Here is a 23,112-nt window from a genome sequence, read left to right as displayed (position 1 = left end):
TTTTAGTTTGATGTTGAAAACACTGACAAGCTCCTTCCTCCTGAACAACCAATATTGTGCTCAGTCTTGTTTGCTTTGATTGAAAAGGCGTGTCATATCATTTCTAGCAAGTAGCTGTTGTACAATATTAATCAGTACTACGGAGGCGCAGCTATGTGTGAGAATACATATTCAGATGGCTCAGTGACCACTCCCTTCCATCTTTGCAGAGTTTGAGACATACAGTAGGCTAAGTAACTGAATATTAGAAATAACCGCTGGGCTCCAGCCAGACAGTCAGACAGCAGTTTTCAAACAATTTGCACTACAAGGAGTGTGTGTTTCATCAGAGAAAAGGAGCTGAACTTGTTTCTGTCCCTGACAGCATGTTTGTCTCCTCTTCTCTCAGCTGAATATTCTCATGCAAACATTCCACTGTTTCATTTTTGGCCAGTTGCTTCTGAGGCGCCCAGACAAATAGCGTGTGGCTTTCCACTCATAATAGCCAGCATCTCCTTAAAATGTCAACGTGGAATGCACAAGCACACGACCCCTTGGTTAGTATTGCCACACTGAATCCATTTACATGATGTCACAATGTTTGATTGAAACTAGCACACTGATATAGTGAAAATTACTGCCATAGGTCTGAATTTCCTTGCTGTAAAAAAAAACAATAATCATATTACTGGCAAGCCAAACGCCTGTCCGCTTCAAAGCTCCTCAAATGGTAAGAAATACTCAATCTCTCTGACATACAGGCATGTGCTCTGCAGAAAGATTTGGCAAAATCAATGGGAGATGAGAGGAACCGTTGAAGCCAAGATGAAATACTTGTGTGCACATGCAAAAAGAAAACTCACTGTATTTTGTTCAATATTACATTTCAAACTTCGAACAGATAGAGATCTTACTGTAAACTTTTCCAATCAGAAGAGCTCCTCTATTACAGAGTGCTTCAAAGATCACCAGGCATGTAGTTTTGGGTTTTTCACTCTGTGGTCAGTGGAAGGGGGTGTAGAAGGAGCCCCAAACTCATAAACCCCAGACTTAGTATTGGAAGAGCCAGTGGGCCGCAGAGGCCAAATGGCACAATTTGTAAGAGAAAATAGAGGCAACAGGGTCTCCTCTCAGAGCTGGAGGAAAGGCACATGGCGGCCAAAAGCTTGATTGTTGCACTTACAGTCTAAATGGGCGCCAGGAAAAGAACATAATCAGACGGAAATTATTGACATTTTAGTCCAAGACCAGCACACTCCAAAACATGCAGATACTGAAGTGCTAATAAGATATACAAAGCCAATCAAATAGAGATCAATCTAATTCAGCATTGACTTCTCACTTTGACAGGAACTTTCTATCTGAATTCCTTCTGTGGTTTTTGAAATCAACAACAGTCTGGTCAGAACTGAATGTGTATAAATTAATTTGGTCTGTCAGTCCACTTTGCTCCTGACTAAAATATCTCAGCAACTATTGGATAAATTATATTACTCATCTGCTGCTACCTGACCATTTGCACTAAACGGTATACTGTATATATTCTTAATGGTGTGCTGTGTTTTGTGCATTGTATGTACCATTGGTGTATTTTGGAAGAAACTTGAGGGTGGTGATGGAGCAGTGGATAAAATACATGCCTTTTAGTGTGAGAGACCCGGGTTCAATTCCTTAAGTAACACATCAAACAATGTGTCCCTGAGCAAGACACTTAACCTCTAGTTGCTCCAGAGGTGTGCGACCTCTGACATACAGCAACTGTAAGTCGCTTTGGATAGTCAGCTAAATGTAAAATGTTGTCTATTGGCTTGAAATGCAGTACAGAGGTTCATGGTCCCCGCCTAGTGACGTTGATGATCCCCTGATTTTCTTCTAGCGCCACCAGGTTATTTTCTTCTTTCATAAGAGAGTCGTTTCATAAGAAAGTTTGTGTTTTGAGTTGACACTGTTGGACAGATAAAATGTTCGTGGTGCCTGGAGAATGAATGCAACCACTGCAATCCTCTATCCCAACCATGAGTTTGACATTTTTAAGTAAAACGTTTCTACAACTATTGGACAGGTTGCCGTCATATTTAGTACAAAAATTGTAATAACTTTGGTGATCCCTTAACTTTTCATCTTGTGCCATCCTCAGTTGTGCCACATCCCCATCAACCTCAGCTGTACTTTGTGTTTTTTCTTAATTAGCAAATGTTGGCATGCTAACAATGGTGAACATGGTAAACATCATACCTGTTAAATATCAACACATCAACATAGCCACTGTGAGCATGTTGACATTAACATTTTGCTCATTTAGCATTTAGTATAGCCTCACAGAGCTGCTAGCATTGCTGTAGACGCTTGTTTAGTCAAAGTTAAAATCAGAAAAAAGACTTTCCAAAACAAATTCGTTTTTTATTCAGTGTTAGGTGAAACCCTCCTCACTTTCTGCTACAGTCAAATGTGTTTGTGTTTCTCCCTCTTTCAACAGACAGCTCTCTCCTTACAAATTAACAATGTTTCCCTACAAGACATTTTTGATATTTTGTCTGTTTAACATTTACATCTACAATGTATCTTCAAAAGACAGCTATCAGTAAATAGACTTATTACACTGTTTCCAACCAGAGGGCCTTTCTTCCAGGTGCCTCAATTAAACCAATTTATGTGTCAGTGCCCACCTCCGCTCTCTTTCCTGTGAAACAGCAGCCAATTGAGATGTTGCTTTTACCCTGTTTCCAAACCACAACTTGTGCAAGTATGTGTCCGGCTGGGCTGCCAGGTCCCTGAAAAATGAAAACAAACATGACCACCTGTCCCCAGTATGCAGCGAGAGGACCAAAATCAGAGATACAGCATGCCTCCTCATAGTTTTTCCTCTCAGAGTGTCAATCAAACAGAAGAAAAACTGACATGTTTTCCGTAATGTGGCTGCTAAAATCCTCAGGACTATCATCAGACTCCTTGAGGAACATCTGGATCTTTCTTGAGGTTAAGCAGGACTTTCCCATACTTTTCCCGAGTTTTCATAAGATCTAGGTATGTGGATTATTATTTAACTCTAAATAATAGACCTACCTCCTTTTCACTGAGGTAATTTAGTCAGAGAAGTGAAACATAAAACTCATGTAACAGCAGACTGATAAACAGCATATCCACCATGTACTGGATCTTTCTGGATAACTGATAGGCTACCTCTCAGGCTATTTTGGGCAGCATTGAGCATTAAACAGCCCAGAAAAAAACAAGAAAACCATAATGTATGAAAGTGAATATGTTCACATCGATCCAGGCTGCAGAAAAAAAACGTTGGAACCATGTCTAATTTCCATCACAATTGAAATCCAACCATAACCTTGTGCAAATACAAACATGTTGTTAGAGTAATAACTGCAGCAATGTAAAGACAAAAAAGGACAGCTGAGATCATTTCTAAGAAATGTAGGTGACACACACAAAGTGATTAACAGCATGAAAGTGCGCTTACTGGCCGTACCTTTAACGTAAACAGAGACAAGCGACAGACAGAGGTACGAGAGGTGAACTTGAGCCCGGGGGCGCACAGCAGCAGAGACGCCCACAGAGACTGAAGGCAGAAACACGAGCTATAAAACCGTGACTCGGTATTTGGGTGTCAGTGGAGATCCTGCACAATCTTCAAGCCACCGACAAACAACTAGACCGACTCAGCCATGGGAAATACTCCGCAAAGGACATCGATGCTTCGGACTTTATCAAAAGGAAACCTGATTTCTGATCTTCAGAAAAATGAATGTTTCCATCTTCGACTTTGCTGAACTTCTTTAATAGCCCGCGTCTTTTGCGCACCTCTGGATATCTGTTTGAGAAGGAAAACTATATCTTCTAAGTTGTTCAGCTGCACTGAGGGACATCTGAACTATGTAATGGTGAGGATTTCTTCATCTCAAATTTAATAATTCAAAAGTACACTTTTCACCCTAAGGGAACAAGAGACAGCCTAAATGTAAAATATGACGGATTGCATCTTTGTTCAAATATGTGGCAATGATTACATTTATATTGTTTTACTACTGTGATCATAATTTTTCCTGTTCATACTTTCTAACACACTGTAAAGCTGCACAACATTCAGCAGTGAGGCATGGTGATACAGAAAGTCAAAAAATAAAAAAAATAAGGATAACTAAACAACCTGATTATGACATCTACATATATAACTTATCTGTTTAGGCACAGCGAATTAGTTGTTAGGTTTTCTTTAGTTGGTTTACATCTCATAATAACTTTGTCAGCAATTGATATTTTCAACAAAAAACAATAATCTTAAGGCATTCTGGGAGAAACCCCAGTAATTGCCTTGCAAGGTCAGTTTAGACACTAAAAGCATGTATAGGGATGCTTTACGTAAAAATTTAAATCTAAAAATATATATGTTTATGGTGATAACAGATGCTAAACAATGCACCATATTGCTCAGTCCTAGTATCATATTGATTTTTGTTAGTGTATGGCTGGGAGGACTGATCCATGACCTCTGTTTGACCTCCAGCTGAACTAAATCAGCTGAGTCCACTCTCCATCATGTAAACTTGTCAGCTCTGTAGTCATCTAAGAATAATTTGCAGGAGTACCTGTTTAACTCTTTTAGTTAGGCTGTTAGACATTCCAAAATCTTAAAAGGTCGGATGAAATTACACACATGGACTACAAGTTAAATGAAAAGACAACTTAAAGTTTCTTAGTATGGTGTTGGGCCGCCACGAGCTGCAAGAACAGCTTCAATGCTCCTTGTCATAGATTCTCCAGGTGTGTGGAGGGATTGAACGCCATTCTTTCAAAAGATATTCCTTCATTTGGTGTTTTGATGATATTCATTTAGATCCCTTGTGTCCTGTATGGAGACATTTGCATTCATTATGCTTCAGTTATTTAGTGAATTTTGTGTAACTAGTTTTTTAATCATTCTTTTCATCAGATCAACAGTATTTTTCTTGCATTAATCCTCAGCTCATCTGCTTTATACACATTTCTTCTACAAATCTTTCTTTTGCAGCCTTCCTTAACTATGGACCTTATGACCTTCAGGGTTCAGTGATGTTAGCTTTGAGCCACTTCAACTCCTCAGCCTCCCCGCTCTTCCCTCATTTCTCTAATGACAGCGGAGGGAAGGTGGAGGCTATGGTGGCTGTTGAAGGGCTGTTGCAGCAGGGGAATCTCACCTTGGTGGAGCCAACCACCAGCGGCGTCATTGTTGTGATCCTGTCCATGACCCTGGGCATCATCTCCAACATTGTGGCGCTCTTCATCCTAGCCAATGCCTACTCCATCCAGCGCCGGCGCACGAAAGCCACATTCCTTCTGTTTGCCTCTTCACTGGTAGTGACAGATTTTATTGGCCATGTGATCCCTGGTGCTCTGGTTCTCCGACTTTACCTCTCTGGAGGTGTGCATCCCGAAGACTTCGACTCTGGTGATAGGATGTGTCAGTTCCTGGGTGGCAGCATGGTGTTTTTTGGCCTGTGCCCACTCTTCATGGGCTGTGCTATGGCTGCTGAGCGCTGCCTGGGTGTCACTAAGCCACTGCTGCACTCTTCCCTGGTCACCAAAACCCGCACAAAGATCTGCCTGACTGTCATCTGGCTGGCAGCTCTGTGTGTGGCCATGCTGCCGTGCTTTCAGCTGGGCTCTTACACCTATCAGGACCCAGGGACCTGGTGCTTCATCAAAGTGCTCAGTGACACTGAGGAGGTGGATGTGGCGTTTGTGGTGCTGTTCTCCGGACTAGGTCTGACCTCGCTAGCTGTGGCGCTGGTGTGTAACACCATCAGTGGACTGACGCTGGTGCTTGCTCGGCTTAGGAGGCAGCCCGGCTCCCATCACTCAGCCAAGTCCCATGACATAGAGATGGTGGTGCAGCTGGTTGGCATCATGGTCACCTCATGTATCTGCTGGAGCCCTCTGCTGGTGAGTATGAGGAATTACAATGAGAGGGAAGCATGCAGTCAGTCCATTATGGGATATGTGTGTACAGGCTGTGCTTGATTGACAGCTCGCTCACTCCCTCAAACTACACCTTTCTTATTGTGGCATATAGTTTTGGTGACAGCAGGACTAATAATAATAATGTTGACGCTTGTATACTTGTATTATATATATATATATATATATATATATATATATTTGCAAAAGCAAAAGTCAAGCAATAATAGTTTTCTCTCTTGTGTTTATGACTTCAGGACAGGTGAAAAAAAGTTTTTTAAAGAAAAAAAATGTTTAATCTGTAAAACAGGTTGAGAAAAAAATGTTTTAGCAGGTGAAAAATGATTTTTGTCAGGATCATGTGAGGATGAAGTGCACCACTACCCCGCGTTCTTAATAAATCTAAAAGCATTCATGATTGATGAACGTTGGCTAGAAATGTATTTTAATCAGTGCTTCAACTGGAAGAAAAAATGAATGCTTTTAGTCCTATTTCGGGGCAGCAGTGCTTCTTATGGCCAAAATAATTATTATAACAAACAGTGGGCCGAAATGCACTGGTACGCAGTACTGGAACCTAGACATTTTACTCTTTGGTGTACCGGGACATTTTCTTGCATACCGGGACTTCTCCCAAGCTGCCGGTACTCTCCTCTGCCCTCTCCATATCAGGTTCTGTGGGCGCTACGTGGCGCTCACCTGTTCCCGTTCTCACCTGCCTGCTAATCTCTGTTGGCGGAGAGAGATGAGGGAGAAGAGAAGCTCTGGTGCTTTTGAAGCAGCCGTGTGCTGAATGTAGCTCGTCAATGTCACTTGTCGTAACCGATAAATCACAGCCTGGATGGGGCGGGACATTTAAAATATTGACAGATCGGTCATTTACACTGGGGACGCTTCGGACAGGTCAGAATCAGAATGTCTCCATCACTTTTTTGAAGTTTTTGTTAAAAATGTTCTGAAAAACAGCAACAAGACATGTTGAATAACAAATGAAACAATGCACAATAGGGAAACATGCAATGCAAATGAAATATAGAGGAAATAAATGTGCATTGTCCAAAAGCTGATTACTGAATTATATTCCATTATATTTTAATATTTTGAATTGTCACCTGTCACCTAAATTTTGTTTCCCTTCATATAAATAAAGACATTTCCTCCATAAATTGGTGCAGAAAATGTGTTGAGAATGCAGGAAATTAAGTGGTTAGTGCGCAAAGTCATTAATGTTATAATATTTACTAGTTTCCTCTTGTGGTATTGGCACCTATTCTTTTCCACTTCAAACACTGATAAGAAGCAAAAATGTTTCACCTGCCACAACTATTTTTTTTTACACCTGTTTTACAGATAAAAGAATAATGTAAGGGACATAGAAAGATTATCCTGGAAAGCCCTGTTCTTAAGACAAAACAAAGGAGAGAAAACAATTTAGATCAGACTTGGATCTCCAGTGTACAATCACCAGGAGGAGAGGGTCACAGATGGCTGATTCTGCTGCATGCTCCCTCAAATATCATTGGGCAGATCAATAACTACAGTATTAATACCACCACACAGTCCTCTTCTGAGTATCAGTTCTAGCGTCAACGACTGGATCAATTCTAAAAAACCTGATCCATCTCATATTAGATCACCTTCTAGGCACATGAATATGATACTCCATACATCAACACTTCTTGGTGCATTCACTCATTGTCTCTCTGCAGCTATCTCATTAGTTCAGAGAATTCATGTAATACACATTTGTTATTTACCGTTAAAACTGTCTTGTGTTTTAACAAGCAAGGGGACGGATTATTAACAAAACACTAAATTACTTTATCCTAGCTTATGTTTCAGACCTGCATCTGTGCTGTTACTCTTACAAAAATCAGGATCAGTCCTTGCCGATATGGATGCAACAACAATATTGAATCTGATAATATAAAAACATTAATGCTGTATCCATGTCACCAAGAATACCAAAATAAGAGTGCTTATTCAGATATCAATTTGTCGTGTTTTTTATCAAATAAACAGGATCACTTTAAGAAGTAGTTTGGTGTTTTTGCTGCAAAGCTTGCAGTGTTTTTTCTCTTCCATCATGTAATAAATGCAAAGTCATGTTTCATGCCTGCAGATCTTTGGCCTGATGTCGGTGATCCGCTCCTATACCGGCTCTGTTGGAGAGGACTTGTCCCACTATAAAACCCTGATGGTGATGGGTGTGAGGCTGGCCACATGGAACCAGATCCTTGACCCCTGGGTTTACATCCTGCTGCGCCGCACCGTCCTCCGCAAGATCTACCTCATCGCTAAGTGCCAGGCAGGCCTTAGGGGTAATATAACAGGCCGCTGGGAGCCCACGTCTTTTCCCAGCTCAGAGAAGAATGAAGTCAACCAAGTTTAAGCTGGGAGAAAGGCTTATATAGTACTTTGTGGATGTACTTTGTCACCAGGTCATTGAACACATGAAGAACTCGGGGTACAAAGACGTTTAGAAGGAGAGACCCAAAGAGAAGCATGTGGAAGGAACTTTGTGGCTGTGATGGTGGATCCGATCAGATTAGATATGCAGTTTGACATTTGTCGGCTGGTCCACTTTAGGAATGTTTAAAGGATTCAATCAAAATATCTCAGTTTCAAGTTTAGAGTTTACCAGTGACTTCATTGTCTGACCTTACAAATGGAAGCTAGCTAATGCTATTATTTTGCACAAAATATTATAAACTTTCTATTGTTTACTTATGATAAGTGAACATTCCTTGTTATCATTACATTCTCATTTGAAAAATCATGACCACAGCATATGAACGCAGTACTAACCATTCTCTGTTCTGAGATACTTTATAGTCTGCAGTTCCCATCCTCATTTGCACCAGCAATGAAAGTAAAAAAAATTATTTGCGCATTAACTTTCTCTTACATTAGGAAAATGTGAAAGAATTGAGTTGTGTCGGTATAACCGGAGGGAGCTCCAGAGTAAAACCAGAAGTATTCAGAGTGTTTTTGTAATGTTCATAATTCTGCTGAATGTATTTCATAAAGGACTGTTAATATTCAGATACTGTGGATTGTAGGTATGTTTAAGTGTAAATGTTTTCCATGTGTTTATACAGTGCTTTAAGTGAAATAATGTAAGATTTTATACGTTAATACTTGAATTGTAACCTCAATTTACTGAGGATATGTAAAGAACTTTAAATTGAATGTAAATAAAACAATGCAATGTGACCTTACTCTGAATGTTTGCATTTATTATTATTATGTATTTGATTGACTAATTGTGTTTTCCATTACTGTCCTAACACTAACTTGTGAATGGGTTTATTTGTGTGGTTAATAAATATGCTACACTGTCTGCAGTGGTGTAGCAAACTGTTAAATATATATTATATAGTGTATGTAATTATTCCGGGAGCTAAACTGCACTTTAAGTATTTTGGACTCCAATGAACACTGCCAGTATTAAATTCATCAGATAGTTTTGAATACTTCAGTATTCTCACAGAGCAGTCTGCTTTCCTGAGTATTAATGTTAAAAATCTGTGCTGTAGGGTTGTGCATGACTATGTTGTTCAGAATTTACCCTGAGGACAGTGTGATCTTCAGCAGGGATTTCCTGCAGGGTCATTCTAGACTTCAGTTTCCATAGCTGACAAAAATGACAAATCGAAAAGGATTATCTCACAAAGGTCATGCAGATAATAACATATTATATCAAGACTGTTGTCAGGTTTGACTCAGTTGCCATTTCAAGTGTCTAGGACGGTAGTCTGGATCTGATGTGAGTAAACTTTACATGAGGTGCAGCTTCAGTGAAATACCATTCTATTATTATCAGCTTCCTATTTTATCTGTTTCCTCCCCTGCATCATCTCTTTCCAGCCACATTCATGTTATCAACAGCTGTAACATTTTTTCCTTCTCACAGACATACCAATTGCAACTAGTTGGACACAGCTTGAGTCTTTTCTTTTCATGCCACTTTCTACTTCTACTCCACTCTAATTCAGAGGGAAATATTGCACTTTTCACTGCACTAGAATTATTTGACCGCTTTAGTAACTAGTTACTTTACAAATTGACTTTACAAAGATTTTTGCATACAAAACATACAAAGAGATTATAAAATATGATATTTTGTTATAAATTAAACTACCCAACAGTTTATACAAGGACAGCTGAAACGGTAAGTCAAATGACAGAAAATAATTATTCGTTCAAAAACATTTCATGGTTCCAGCTTCACAAATACAAAGATTTGCTGCTTTTCCCTTTAATAATTTTACTAATTTTAATTTCTTTATTATAATTTTTATGTTTGGACTGCTGGATAGACAAAACAGGCATTGTGAAGGTGTCATTTTGGGCTCTGGGTATTTGTGAGGGCATTTTTTCCCCATTATTATTATTATTTTAACAAACAATCAGTTGATTAAGGAAGAAACACGAGCAGATTAATCCATTATGATTATTATTAATTGCAGTCCAATAGTAAATAGTTAAAAAATGTGCTCCACATCAACCAACAATAGTAAAACCTGCTTTTGCATTAATGCATGAGTAATAATAATCTCATGTTATATAATATATAATACTATAACAGTCACAGGGTCCAGTTTTTTTTTTAAAGTGTGGTATTAGTACTTTTCCTGAAGGAAAGGATCTGAATACTTATTCCACCACTGCAGTGCACTGACGGTTAGCCTAATTCACTATGTTTTTACTATAATTTTACAAACAGCAAAAAATCCAGCTTCTGTTGGTTTTTAAAGGTCGTAGTGACGTCATCTCCAGGGGACCATTTGCTGGTTGACAGCAACAAAAAAAGGTAGCTAACGTTACCGCGCAAAGGTCCACACCTGTTTATCTGCTCGGTGATAAAAGGTAAGCCCTAAATGCCGAAACGTAGACACAAGACATTGTGCGAAATCGGCACCTCTAATGGCAAATTGGCAAATAAAAAAAATGTCCCTGGCATGCTGGAGAGCGTTAGCTAACATTAGCTCGCTAATATGAAGTGGGCGGTCAATGCTACAAACATTAGCTAACTTAGCTGTGTCATGGCTTATCGCAGTACCTTCGTTCAACATAGGATGGGACGGTGGACGACGTGATCGTTGGACAGCTGTATTAGATCATGAGTGTTTAGTTTGCACAGATCTTAATTACTAATGTACACTTTGCTTATTTGGAGCTTAGCCTGCTGAGCAAGTTTCCTGCGTAACGAGAGCTAACAACAGCGGTCAGCAGAACATGCATGGGGACAACCTAATCGTATTCATTACATTTGATTTGATTGGTCTTATACTGCCAGTTATCTGCCAACTGTGCGCTGAGTAACACTGTTTATTTTCCTTCTGAAACAGGCAGTAGCTTCGGTCTGGAAGTCGTGACAGCATGGCGGCCGCTGCAGCGCCAATGTGGGATGAGCACCAGGCCTATGAGGAGCTGCTGTACTGGGACAGCCTGATACAACAGGGCCACCGGCTCCTCCCACATGATTTTGACAGGTACACACACAGCATGTAGTGTATAGTCAACTAAACCATTGGTTCTCAAAGTGGGGTCCTTAAGGGGTCTTCAGGGGTGACCATTTAGGTCGTGGTTTTATACACTTTCTGTAATAAGATATCTAAAAGCAACAATCCTATCAGTTGGGGGGTCCGTGGTCTAATTTGGGACAGTTTAGGAGTCCCTGACATGAAAAAGTTTGAGAACCACTGAACTAAGCAGTCAGAGAAATCACACATAAAGGCAAAGCAACTGATTTTGTATAGCACATTTCGAAATGAGCATTCAAATACATGCACATGTACAGGAGCATAACTGTTAAATTATTTTTTTTAAAGTTCAATGATACAAAATAAAACGCACAGAAAAATCAAAAATCAATATGAATGACTAAGCCTGACAAAATAGACATTTTGAATGTATCTCACAGTTGTGATAGATCAGCTAATACTCAAGTTTACCAGTGAGCTGATCAGTAAATTCTGAAATCACTTTTATTGACCAGTCCCAGTCCATTGAATTAAATGTATGTGATGATACACTCACTGGGCAGATCAAGCCATATAGGGTCTTGCTAACTGTTCAAAGTGTCATTAAAAAACGTTGCTTGTCGTGTCACTCGGCGCTCTGTTTCACACTTATGTCTTTGTTGTAGCACCTGCTTTTGGCTTGAACTCTGCTTGTCTTCAGAGCAGTCCTCATTTTGTCATTTCCTCCTTCCAGATATGAGGATCTGCGTTACTGGTACGACTGCCTGTGCTATGAGGAAGAGCTGAGACAATACCACGACTACATCGCTGCGATCGAGGAGATTGAGGACGAACAGCATCATGAGGTTCTTGTTTCACCTGCTAAATCGTCCCCCAAACACTTTGTGATCCATATATATTTTGTTTAATTTTGAATCCTTTAACGCGCTTCTACAATTGTCCACATGAACGCTGAACATCTAATGTTTTCCATCACCATTTTGTTTCTCTTGTACTTCAAAAAGATTGTTCTTCCTCTTGCACGAAAGCTGTATGTGGTGCATGTGGATGTCTCTTTTTCCAAGTGCTTTTTTGGCACTTCCAAACTATTACAATTAATATTGTACTTCCCGGTTGTATTTTTACTTTACTTATTGAATGAGATCACTGGAATGCATCAATGTAGTACTGGAGAAGGAATACAAGAGCTGTTTTATATAGTCTTTAATAACTTTTTATTATATGAACATATGATTACTGTATAAACTAAAGATACATTTAGTCTCATCGACACTATGTTGTTCTGTTCTCCAACATAAACCTTAGCTTCTGTGATTTCCCAATTAAGGAAGCTGCAGCCCCCCGCGTGCATACAGGGCCGTATGATCGCCACGTGATGGCCAAACACTCTGAAGTGTATCCCACACCAGAGGAGCTGGAGGCGGTGCAGACTATCGTCTCCCACGTGGAGTGTGCCCTTAAGACTGTGTCTGACCAGATAGATGCTCCAAAAGATGACAAAGAAAATACAGAGGCTCGGAAGTAAGCAAGGCGTCCTAATGATTAAGAAGTATATCAAGTGGCTTTTGAGTCATTAACTCTGTTTTTCCTCTTTGCAATGCAAGTGTGGATTCACAAGAGCGTGTCCTGCGTGGGGTTATGAGGGTCGGCCTGGTGTCCAAGGGACTCCTGCTGAAGGGAGACAAGGACCTGGAGCTGGTGCTGCTTTGCTCCAACAAGCCTACTGTTACTCTGCTTAAACAAGTGGCTGAAAAGTTATCTGCACAGTTAGAGGTAGAACTGAGTCCCTTCAGATGCTTTGTGTAATTCCCCGTAAAAACATTTCACAGATTGAGAATGAGGTTATCTTTGTTGCTTACATATGAAAAGTCCCTTTTTACCTTCCTAATGTTTTGTTCCTCTTTTTAAATAGGCGAGTTCAGTGGGGACATACACAGTAAACCAGTGTCCAGAGAATGCAGCAGTTGTTGTGACAAGCAGCAAGGAGTCGATCCTGACTCTCACTATCCACCTGACATCACCGCTTATCAGAACAGAGCAAGAGAGTAAAACAGAAGAAGAAGAAGAAGAAGGTACGTATGCTGGCTCTGCCTCCAACTAGACATCAGCTACCACAGGCCTGATCTGTGTGTTTTCAGTATGCAGACACTGTACTGCTCCGCTGATCTGCAACTCTGACAATTTGAAACGCCACACGTTGTCCATCTTCATCTCAGTAAACGTCAGTGGAGCTTGTACAGTGACTGTCTCAGACCGATGCCAGTGAACAACCAATGACTGTTGGCTCTTCACTCGCTCAGGAGTCCTATCGTCGTCTTGTGACAAACTGGCGTTTGCTGGCACTACATTTCCTCTGTGTTCGCTGATACATTATGCACATGTGGTTGATAACAATGCCAGTCATAGAAACAACTTTTTATTCTTGTTGAATGGTTTTCATGTTTTAAGTGAAGGCTTTCTAAGAATAACAAGTTAAAGCGCGCATTGCATGTACTTGATGCTGAACATGTACATTTGGCACCAGCTGCAGCAAAACTGATCAGCAATGGGCATATTTCTGTGGCTTCTCTTGGGAGAATTTGAATTAAAACAGACAGGAAACAACAAAATTATCGTTAGTTTGTTTATTGATGAATGTGTTGTCAAGTGTTTGTCAAGCTTCTGTGTTTATCAGCATGAGCTGTATTTACACGGGAGTCTAAAGTTTCAGTGAGTTCATTTAAAGGTCACGGGGAGTTTGCTGATGCCCCACATATAGAACCATACCGGCCTCTGTGCAGTTTTAGTCCATTTACGACACTGCACACTGGAGCTGCTAAGTTAAAATGATGTAGCTGTCTTTATTAGCTAGGCTACTTGCTAATAACGTTTTTGAAGGTGGGTCTCCAACATTGACAGCATTGTGTTGAACAGATTTGTGCAGCAGTGTTCATGATACTAACCATTCAATTCATACATGGGACGTTGTCAATGTGTCTGCGAGAGAGAGGGAGAGAGCGAGAGGAGGTGCTGAGCTAATATATGCGCTGTGCGCAGCTCTGTAATCAAATACGATTTTACCTATTTTAAATAGTAAAAAAAATAAATCCATAATCATTATTTGGCGATCAGCATTGATAATGTGGTGGGCCGCCACAAATAAATCAATGTGTGGGAAACAGTGTGTGGTTTACAGACAGTTACAAGACAAGAGTGGATGGTACAAAGACGTCTTTTGAATAAACTGAACTCGTTGTCCCGTTAGCTCAGAGAGCTTTATATTCCCTCCTTTATAACTTTGTGTGCAATGGGGAGTAGCCCTGTGAGTATTCCCTGTCAACAAGCTTCTGCCCCAATGTGTGAGATACATATTGAATTAACATTTTAAATAAATATGTATCGGACTCTGTATCGGTATCAGAGATACCCAGTAATAAAGGACTCTGATCGAGATAAAGGCCAATAAAAACCTGCAATGGGACATCCATGATTTAGGAAACTGTATCTGCATCTTATTGATAGGGCTGCTACTAATGAGTAGTTTCATTATCGACTAATCTGACAACTATTTTCATGATTAATCGACTAATCTTTAAGACTATAAAATGTCAAGAAATTGTGAAAAATGCTCTGAAACCAGTAAATATTTCACATTTGTGCTTAAACGATTAATCGATTGTCAAAATAGTTGTCAATTTTCTTTCTTTCAAATAATCGACTAATCGTTGCAGCTCTTCTTAATAATAAATGTTATTATATATAGTATTACTTTTTCAAATTTAGTATTAATTAATATAATTATATTTACTGATATATGTTTAAGCTTTAAGAAATCGCAGGTTTCATGTGAAGACTTACTTTTATTTAAAGCTTTGAACATTTTTAATAAGGACGCATATTGCCGATAGTTATAATTTCAGTTAAATATTATTTTATTATTATTATTGTGGTTTTGGCTATTATTGTGCAGCCCTTTATCTGTTTTTCAGTTTTCAATCTGTCCTATTAGTCATGTAACCATTCATTGTGGCACAGAATGGAAAACAACACGCCGAAGCCTTAAACCTGCTGGGGATAGTGTGGAAAATGAGCTAAAACCTGCACAACGCTGGTATGGCCCTTTTTGTGTTTTCGATCTTTCATAAGGCCTGTTCAAGCCACGTTTGGATCAGGGAGTCCATCAGTTTTGCTGCAGTGTGGGGCAGACGTGAAAATTCTCTAAATGCTTGTGATTTACAACTGATTGCCTTTTAGTTTGTCAAGTTTTTAGGATCGCTGGACCTTTGACCAACTGGACACACTGTCTCAGGAGGGGGGGAAAGCAGCAAACCCAAGCCGAGGGGCTGAGGGAAGGGGGCATTTATGGTAGTTTTCACACTGCATACATTAACAACATTCTATGCAGTAAATTCTACTTTGTTTCTATGAAAGTCTTTACTTTCACACACTGTGGAAAGTTAGCTGGGATCTGTTACAGGTGACCATTATGCTTGTTGAGACCAAAGATTTACACATTAGGTACTTGGGACCCCCTTTCCCTGCTGCTGGTGGTTTGGGGAAAGCTGCTACTCCCTGAGCTGCAAGACAGAGCCGACCCCCTTGGTCAAACTGTACCTTCTCTTCTTACCCCACCTCGTCAATAGAAACGCGAACAGTCAACGATCCGCCGGACGTTCTGGACAGGCAGAAATGCCTATCTGCATTGGCGTCTCTCCGCCACGCCAAGTGGTTCCAGGTTTGCATCCACGTCCTTATTTGTACATAAGGTTGAACTGTTACTTTGAATGGTCTCTCTTTATTATTTTCTCTCCATTTAGACACAGTAACACTTTTTAACTGTGCTCTCAGTTGTTGATGTTGTCCATTAACCTATGAAAGGGGCAAGTGTGTCGGAAGTTTTAGAAGTTTTACTTACTAACTAATGAAAAGTGATGTGCTGGTCCATACCAATTACAGATTTGGATAAATCATCGGTATTGACACCAGCATATAATTTGATTTATCAAATGATGTCCTCTGTCTGACTGTCAGTGTGAACTCCACTACTGTTTTCTATTGACCACAACAAACAGCACGTTGACAAAAGTGTGTGATAATGTGTATTAGTCTTGAAAGTTGTTGATCTGGAGATGACTCGGTTGTTCCGTGCTTTGTTTTTGGGGTCATATTGTGGAACCTATAAGAGACCACAGGGTTGAGGTGACGTCGGAGGCGGCATCTCTTCTGACTGACGTGGCTTTTGTTTGTGTCTCCAGGCCAAAGTCAACGACCTGAGTTCAGCCGTCGTCGTGATCCGGATCATGAGAGACTTGTGTAACCGTGTTCCTACCTGGACGCCACTCTCAGGATGGGTGAGGAAACAGTTTGAACATGTTTGTTGTGTAGAAAACTAATTTTTGACAGCTTTTATTTAGCTCTGTGTTCAAAACCATGATTTTTTTTTTTTAATGGAGCAGCATCTATAGCAGCAATGTCCAAACTCTGTGCTCCCATCTCCATGTAGCCTCTTGAGCTGCTGGTAGAGAAGGCTATTGGTACATCGGAGAGACCGATGGGAGCGGGCGAGTCATTCCGCAGGGTGCTGGAGTGTGTTGCATCTGGAATTCTCTTAGAAGGTGAATTCTTTTTTTATTGAGTTGTGAAACCAGCATGGATGTTTACACACTGGCTTTAACATTAATACAATAACTCTCTAACAAAGATGGCCCTGGAATGAAGGATCCATGTGAGAAGGAAACTGTCGACGCCACTGCAAATCTGACTCCGCAGCAGCGGGAAGACATCACGCAGAGTGCTCAGGTAAGATGAGGCTGCTAATACATGCTAACACACTGGTATTTTTTTAACCCTGAAAATACCTAACATTTTTTTTTCTTAGTTTGCCTTGAGGCTTTGTGCATTTGGACAGATGCACAAAGTGTTGGGGATGGACTTCAAACCTATAAGGCCACGGAAATCACTGGGAACCAGTAGCAAAGATGGCAAAGGTACCTAATGATCTGTGTCCTTTCCCCCCGTCTCTACATTTCATAAAAAGGATTTATTCTCAGACATGTTTCTGTTGGTTTATACAGCCCAGATACCACCTGCTCAACACTTCAGCCTGCCAGCCAAGAGACCTTACACAGAGGTGGAGAAAGGAGAGGAGGCACCCCATCTCAACAGCAAACAGAGGAAGTCTCTAAAGTTCCAGAAGCGCTTTCAGAGGAAATCATGTTAGTATGACTATCAGAGGCTTTGGGATAGGCTGAGCATTTTTACCACTACATGAACCACTAATTCCAGTAATGCCTCAGAGCAATGAGGAGGTGATACTGGGACACAGAAGTAGAGTGTTTGGCTGTGTTGTGGATATCCTGAGTGTTTTAAACATACAGAACATGTGGATCAGTGGTAACATGCGGTGACACTTTTTTCCACCTTTCCTGTTTACAGGCGTTCATGATACTACTTTAAACATATCATTCAAATATTTGATAGTAGTACATTGTCTGAGGTGTGTCAACAGGATGTAGAGCGTGCTGCCCACTAATCAGAATGTCGGTGGTTCGATCCCCGACTCCTCCAGTCTGCATGGGGAAGTGTCCTTGGGCAAGATAATTTCCATGAACCTGAATCAGAAATATTATGACTTATGGTAATAGAAAGTTGGTGTGTTAATTCAAAACTATCTTCTGTAATTGCTTAAGAAATCTAGTTATTGGAGGTAACTGGTTTTGTGGAGAACAAGTAATGAAATGAGACAATGCTGCTGAATACCCAATTATTTTTGTTGGGTCAATCTCCAAATGTATTGAATTCATTAATTTGATTCCTCATATTTCTATTTCTGCCTGCTCCTTTTTCTCCGTAGTCACAGATGATTTCAGCATGAATGCTGTGATGCGTCTGAACCAGTACAGACCTGGCCTGGAATACCGACTTACATCTCAAACTGGCCCGGTCCACGAGCCAGTCTTCACAATGGCCGTGGACTTAAATGGGAAGACCTACGAGGCAACGGGGCCCTCCAAACGAGCTGCCAAGCTTAATGTAGCCACCAAGGAAAGATTTGTGTATTTCTATCTGTATAAGTTGCCTTTAATTTCCTTTATTATAAAAGCTAGTCTCCTAAGTAGCCTGCTTGGCAGCTCACTTATCTGCTACCCTGACAAAATCATTTTTGACTTCTTTGTTGGTCTGAGTTACTGTTGTAGTTTACTTATTGGCTCCCTGGCACAGTTTGTTTTTGATAAACCAACAGTAAACTCGTCAGTAACGTCTACCTACCTATGCTCTGCTGTGTGTGTATAACAAGTGCATTGTTATTTAAACCTTGTTTTATGACAAAACACCTTGCTTATTCCTGAAACGTTTGCTTGTTGTGATTGTTGACAGTATGTTCAACCATTATGACCCACTCTGGGAATGTGACTGAAGCAAGAGTTGTTCCTTTTTCGATTTCCTGTTAGTTAATGTTTTTTTTTGTCATTCACAGGTCCTGCAGGATCTCGGTCTTCCAACAGGCTCAGAATCAAAATCAGAGTCCAGTGTTGAGGTTGAAGGAACCCAGGAATCAGTAAAAGCTGCTACCACGTCCTCTACTACATCAGAAGACGTACGTGCCTCAGTACCTCCCTCTGGAGTGATGTATTTAGAAGCCCTCCCACACAGGAAAGCAGTCTCAACATTTACTCAGAGTGAGGGAAAAAAAGTGATATATGACTGTAAAGTGTTTATAGTCATGTGTAATTAACAACCTTTGTTGTCCACTTGCTATGAACAGAGTGGACAGGGTCCTATCTTGACCAAAAATGGCAAGAACCCTGTGATGGAGCTGAACGAGAAGCGCCGCAGCCTTAAGTACGAGCTGTCTGCAGAGACAGGGGGCTCCCATGAAAAGTGCTTTGTCATGGAGGTGAGTCAGCAGCTGCATCACATGCAAGAAAAGACTTATCAAATATAATCAAAAGGTGTCTGTTGTTTTGTTTTTTCACCCTTTGCTTACCAAATCTGTACACTAAAATCACTTAAACCTTTAAAGATGCAATGTTTAAGATGTGGCCAGAACGTTTTTCAAAATCACAAAATGAACAAACTATCAAAAAAATAAAGAAGTAGTAACCTTTCTGATACTATGTCAAAGATGTCTGTCTTGTTTTGCAGAGATATCTACTGTAGTTAGCATGCTAACCTGCTAGCCTCTTACCACTTGCTAGAGGTGTAAACAAACGCCAACACTGGGATGTCTATCCCATAGAAACAGACCAGTGTAGAGTCCACTAAAGATTTTCACCTCATTGTGTAAAGTGTTAAACCTTCTTACTTTGCTGACTCTTAGATAGAATAAACACTGTCAGTTATAAAAGGGCAAAAACCTTGATGCGTTGTCTTTGCCCTGTCTATCAGGTGGAGGTTGATGGGCAGAAGTTCAAAGGGAGAGGCTCCAATAAGAAGGAGGCAAAGGCCTACGCTGCCCTCGCTGCTCTGGAGAAGCTGTTCCCAGAAGACAATGGGGTGTCAAACGCCAATAGAAATTTTTCAAAGAAGAAGGTCACCTACACCGACATGGTAATACTGCTGGAATTTGACACATGTTGGTACAAAGTTTATTAATGTTTAATAAAAGATTCAGTTCATCATTGTCACACCCCTCAAAAAGACATGCTCACTTGGAGATGCAGTTATACATTAAGACAAAAAGGAACAACTCTCACATGACACATTAGCCACTGCACGCACATCTCCACAAACGAATACTCTCCGCCTAAAAGCATTTGCTCTTTACATGTTATTTCCTGTTCAACAGCACATCCCAGGGTTCGGCACTATCCGTGGCATTCCTTCAGACTCCGGGTCTCGTGGCTGGGGTCCCAACAGAGGTCGAGGCAGGGGCCGAGGCAAACCATTTCCTCCAGGACCTAGCTATAACAAGAGTAAGGAATTTTACACTCACTGTGTTGGCCTTATCTTATAAAGACAATACAGGATCCTTTAAATCCATTTCATACACCGGTGAGGAAATCATCTAAATAGTAATTTCTTTCTTTTATTTTAAAAGCCAACTACAGTTATGAGAGCAGCACTGGCACAGGCTATCGTAAGTATGCACTCTGCAGTGCAGACTGACTTTAGATTGTTGTGGTGTTTTTGTTTTGCCACCGGATAACACAAATTAGGAATTACAGTTTTGTTAAGCTTTACTTATTTTACAGGAGTTAAAAATTCCAAATACACCTACCTGTATGCCAACTAGATTCCTCTTTAGTCACCCTAATATAAGTAGAAAAGTCAACATATTTATGCTGAGCACATCATGCATGTCTGAAGTTACGCTGCTGCCACGTCTCCAATGACTCTCTTGATTGATGTGTTCATTTTAGTTTGAACCAAGCACATCTTTTTTTTCATCATTGAAGGAAATTAGACTGTGTAAGCAACAAAATATTTTATATAGCAGTGATATTGATCTTGTCTTTTAGATAAAATGTATGGTAATAGTGCAGCCAGCATCACACCCAAAGGCAATGGTCCTGCCGGATCAGGCAGCAACATAGGCTACGGCACCTTCTACCCGGAGAGCAGCACCTACTCCTCCCCACCGGTCTCCAGCTCCGACACCAGCACCACTAAAGGAGAAAGCTACCAGTCAATGCCTCCTCCCGCAGACCAGGAGAGTCCCTACAGCTATGGGTATGGAGATGAGAAGAAGAAGATGCTGACACAAGGTCAGAATGAGGGACAGGGAGGAGAGTACTCTATGTACAGCACAGCTTACCCTAGCTCGGTGACAGGTGGCCAAGTGTATAATAATTACGGTGAGTAAAGTCTTGGCATGCCCTGTTTCAACATCCTGTTTTAAGAGAAACTGCATCATATAAAGGAAATAATGTCTTCTGGTTTGATCTCATTCCTCAGGTTGGGGAAACCAGTCGTCCTGGGGGAATCAGCAGGGGTATGGCATGTACCAGGGTTTTGGTGAACAAAACCAGGGTTCATACTCTGGATACAGTGACATGAATTACTAATCATCACATCTTGTACAGCCTTTCTCACCTCACTGCTCTATCTTTTGGCTCTTTCCACCCTCAATTTTGATCCTGGGATACCACTTCTGAAAAGGAAAAAAAGTGCTTGTGTTTTCTCTGAAACTGGAATTTTGCTGTTTTTTGTTTTCTTTTCACCACACTTGTTAGTTCTTGGACACTTGTCAGTGAGAGATGCAGGCTTATCTTTTAATTAATGTCTACCTGTTTTCTTTTTAACTACAACAAGCTTCATCATGTCCATGTTGACATGTGTAAAAACCTACATGGTTCATCATTATGTCATCTGTCTGTTTCTAGGGTGGCTGTGTTTTTTTGTTTGTTTTTTTTAATCGAGAGTACTGGTTCTGTATCAGTATGTTGTTTTTATTCAGAGCTGCTTGTAGTTTTGAACTGAAGATGTATTTGTTTCTGTCACATAAAATGCTCTAACCCTTCTTGTAAAATAAATTACTTTTATTTTGGAACAATGTTTCACACCATCAGTTTTCTAACTCAGACATGTACAAAGTTGTCAAGTTTGAGATTTTATAGATTTACATTTTCAGTTACTGTGATGGATAAAGCTCTGATATTGAATGGTCTCTGACCTGAAGCCAATGTAGCATGCTCGTAGTATGCACGGTCTGTATGCACAGCTACGTCGCTACTGAAGATGATTGATCATGAAGATCATTGAACCCTGAGAGAAAATGAGGTCTGAATGCACCTAAACCTTAGCCCTAAAGTTCACAAACCTGAATGAATATTCCAAATTGTGAAACAGATTACAAAAAGAATGGTCAAAATCGAAGCAATACAGGCAGAGTGTTGCTGACTTAGTCCTTAGTAAAGATCCAAAAACACTGGATCCAACATTACCCATGATGCCACTTGATGGTGTCGTTCATTAAACAATCCTGTCTTATAAACAAGCACATCTTTCAAACTCCATGGCCCCAGTTTGTAACGCAATACAATCTAAGATGAGCCTTTATTCTTTTATTTATTTTTTTTTCTTCAGCATCCAGGCTGAGAAGCACTCCTCCTGTAAGTTAACAGAACTTGGTCCACACTGCCTCCCCTGGGCTTGTGTGTGACAGATACCTCTTTGAATTGCTGCGGCTTGCACTCATCTGGTGTAAATAGACAGCATTGCTACTGCCAGCCCCATCTTTCTACAATGAGTTTGTCTTTGATAAAGACAATACAATAAAAGCCTTGTTAACAAATGAAGGGATTCTGTCTGCAGAAACGCTAAAGGGCTTTTAATCTGAAATGGATACAGGAGGTGTTAAGTCAACAAATCATTTTCACAATTTTTGCTGAGATCTGCCTGTGGAAAGAATAGACCAGAGACCCAATCTCTAGATGACAAGCTGCTGCAGCCCACCTGAGCCGCACTGCTAGAGTTGCCCCAGCAGTCATGTCATGGCTCTGGAACACACATTTCATAGAACAAAAAAAATAAAACGAAGTACAAGACTGCATTCTGTAAGACACTATAATTTGGTCATGCCCTCAACATTTAATTATGCTTTTATTATATAGCATTAAGCCACTGATATAAACTCAGTAGGCTACAAATTCCCAAATTATCCAAAAAGATGGAAGGAAAACAGTGATTCACAGTCTGGACACCAGCTATAATAACCACTGTGGATCACATGTGGCCCAGATGACCCTCCAGTCCCAAGACTGAGTCAGGGTGTGAG

General features: G+C 40.5%; 2 protein-coding genes across 6 annotated transcripts; both read left to right on the top strand.

Moving 5' to 3' along the window:
- Positions 1-3,616: 3,616 nt before the first annotated feature.
- On the top strand, positions 3,617-9,083 carry LOC123969891 (prostaglandin E2 receptor EP1 subtype-like). Of its 2 annotated transcripts, XM_046047660.1 has the most exons (4): positions 3,617-3,872; positions 5,000-5,910; positions 8,048-8,246; positions 8,367-9,083. In XM_046047660.1, exons 2-4 carry the CDS (start codon positions 5,041-5,043, stop codon positions 8,372-8,374), a joined length of 1,077 nt encoding a protein of 358 aa, XP_045903616.1. In that variant the 5' UTR covers positions 3,617-3,872; positions 5,000-5,040; the 3' UTR covers positions 8,375-9,083. The 2 variants fall into 2 exon arrangements, with proteins under 2 accessions (XP_045903616.1, XP_045903615.1); XM_046047659.1 differs by having other exon boundaries at positions 8,048-9,083.
- A 1,613-nt stretch (positions 9,084-10,696) lies between these two features.
- LOC123969815 (interleukin enhancer-binding factor 3-like) lies at positions 10,697-21,885 on the top strand. 4 transcript variants are annotated; one of them, XM_046047514.1, is made up of 20 exons: positions 10,697-10,797; positions 11,280-11,423; positions 12,148-12,259; positions 12,742-12,935; positions 13,019-13,187; positions 13,327-13,486; positions 16,034-16,128; positions 16,649-16,744; positions 16,897-17,008; positions 17,095-17,192; positions 17,272-17,380; positions 17,468-17,608; positions 18,247-18,437; positions 18,871-18,990; positions 19,159-19,290; positions 19,782-19,943; positions 20,182-20,308; positions 20,434-20,472; positions 20,855-21,190; positions 21,291-21,885. In XM_046047514.1, exons 2-20 carry the CDS (start codon positions 11,311-11,313, stop codon positions 21,398-21,400), a joined length of 2,616 nt encoding a protein of 871 aa, XP_045903470.1. In that variant the 5' UTR covers positions 10,697-10,797; positions 11,280-11,310; the 3' UTR covers positions 21,401-21,885. The 4 variants fall into 4 exon arrangements, with proteins under 4 accessions (XP_045903470.1, XP_045903471.1, XP_045903469.1 ...); XM_046047515.1 differs by lacking the exon at positions 10,697-10,797 and adding an exon at positions 11,033-11,155 and having other exon boundaries at positions 16,037-16,128; XM_046047513.1 differs by lacking the exon at positions 10,697-10,797 and adding an exon at positions 11,034-11,155.
- Positions 21,886-23,112: the final 1,227 nt, after the last annotated feature.

The sequence above is a fragment of the Micropterus dolomieu genome, linkage group LG04 (assembly GCF_021292245.1).
Source record: "Micropterus dolomieu isolate WLL.071019.BEF.003 ecotype Adirondacks linkage group LG04, ASM2129224v1, whole genome shotgun sequence".
NCBI lineage: Eukaryota > Metazoa > Chordata > Actinopteri > Centrarchiformes > Centrarchidae > Micropterus > Micropterus dolomieu.
This window is presented reverse-complemented; position numbering and strand designations above follow the sequence as displayed.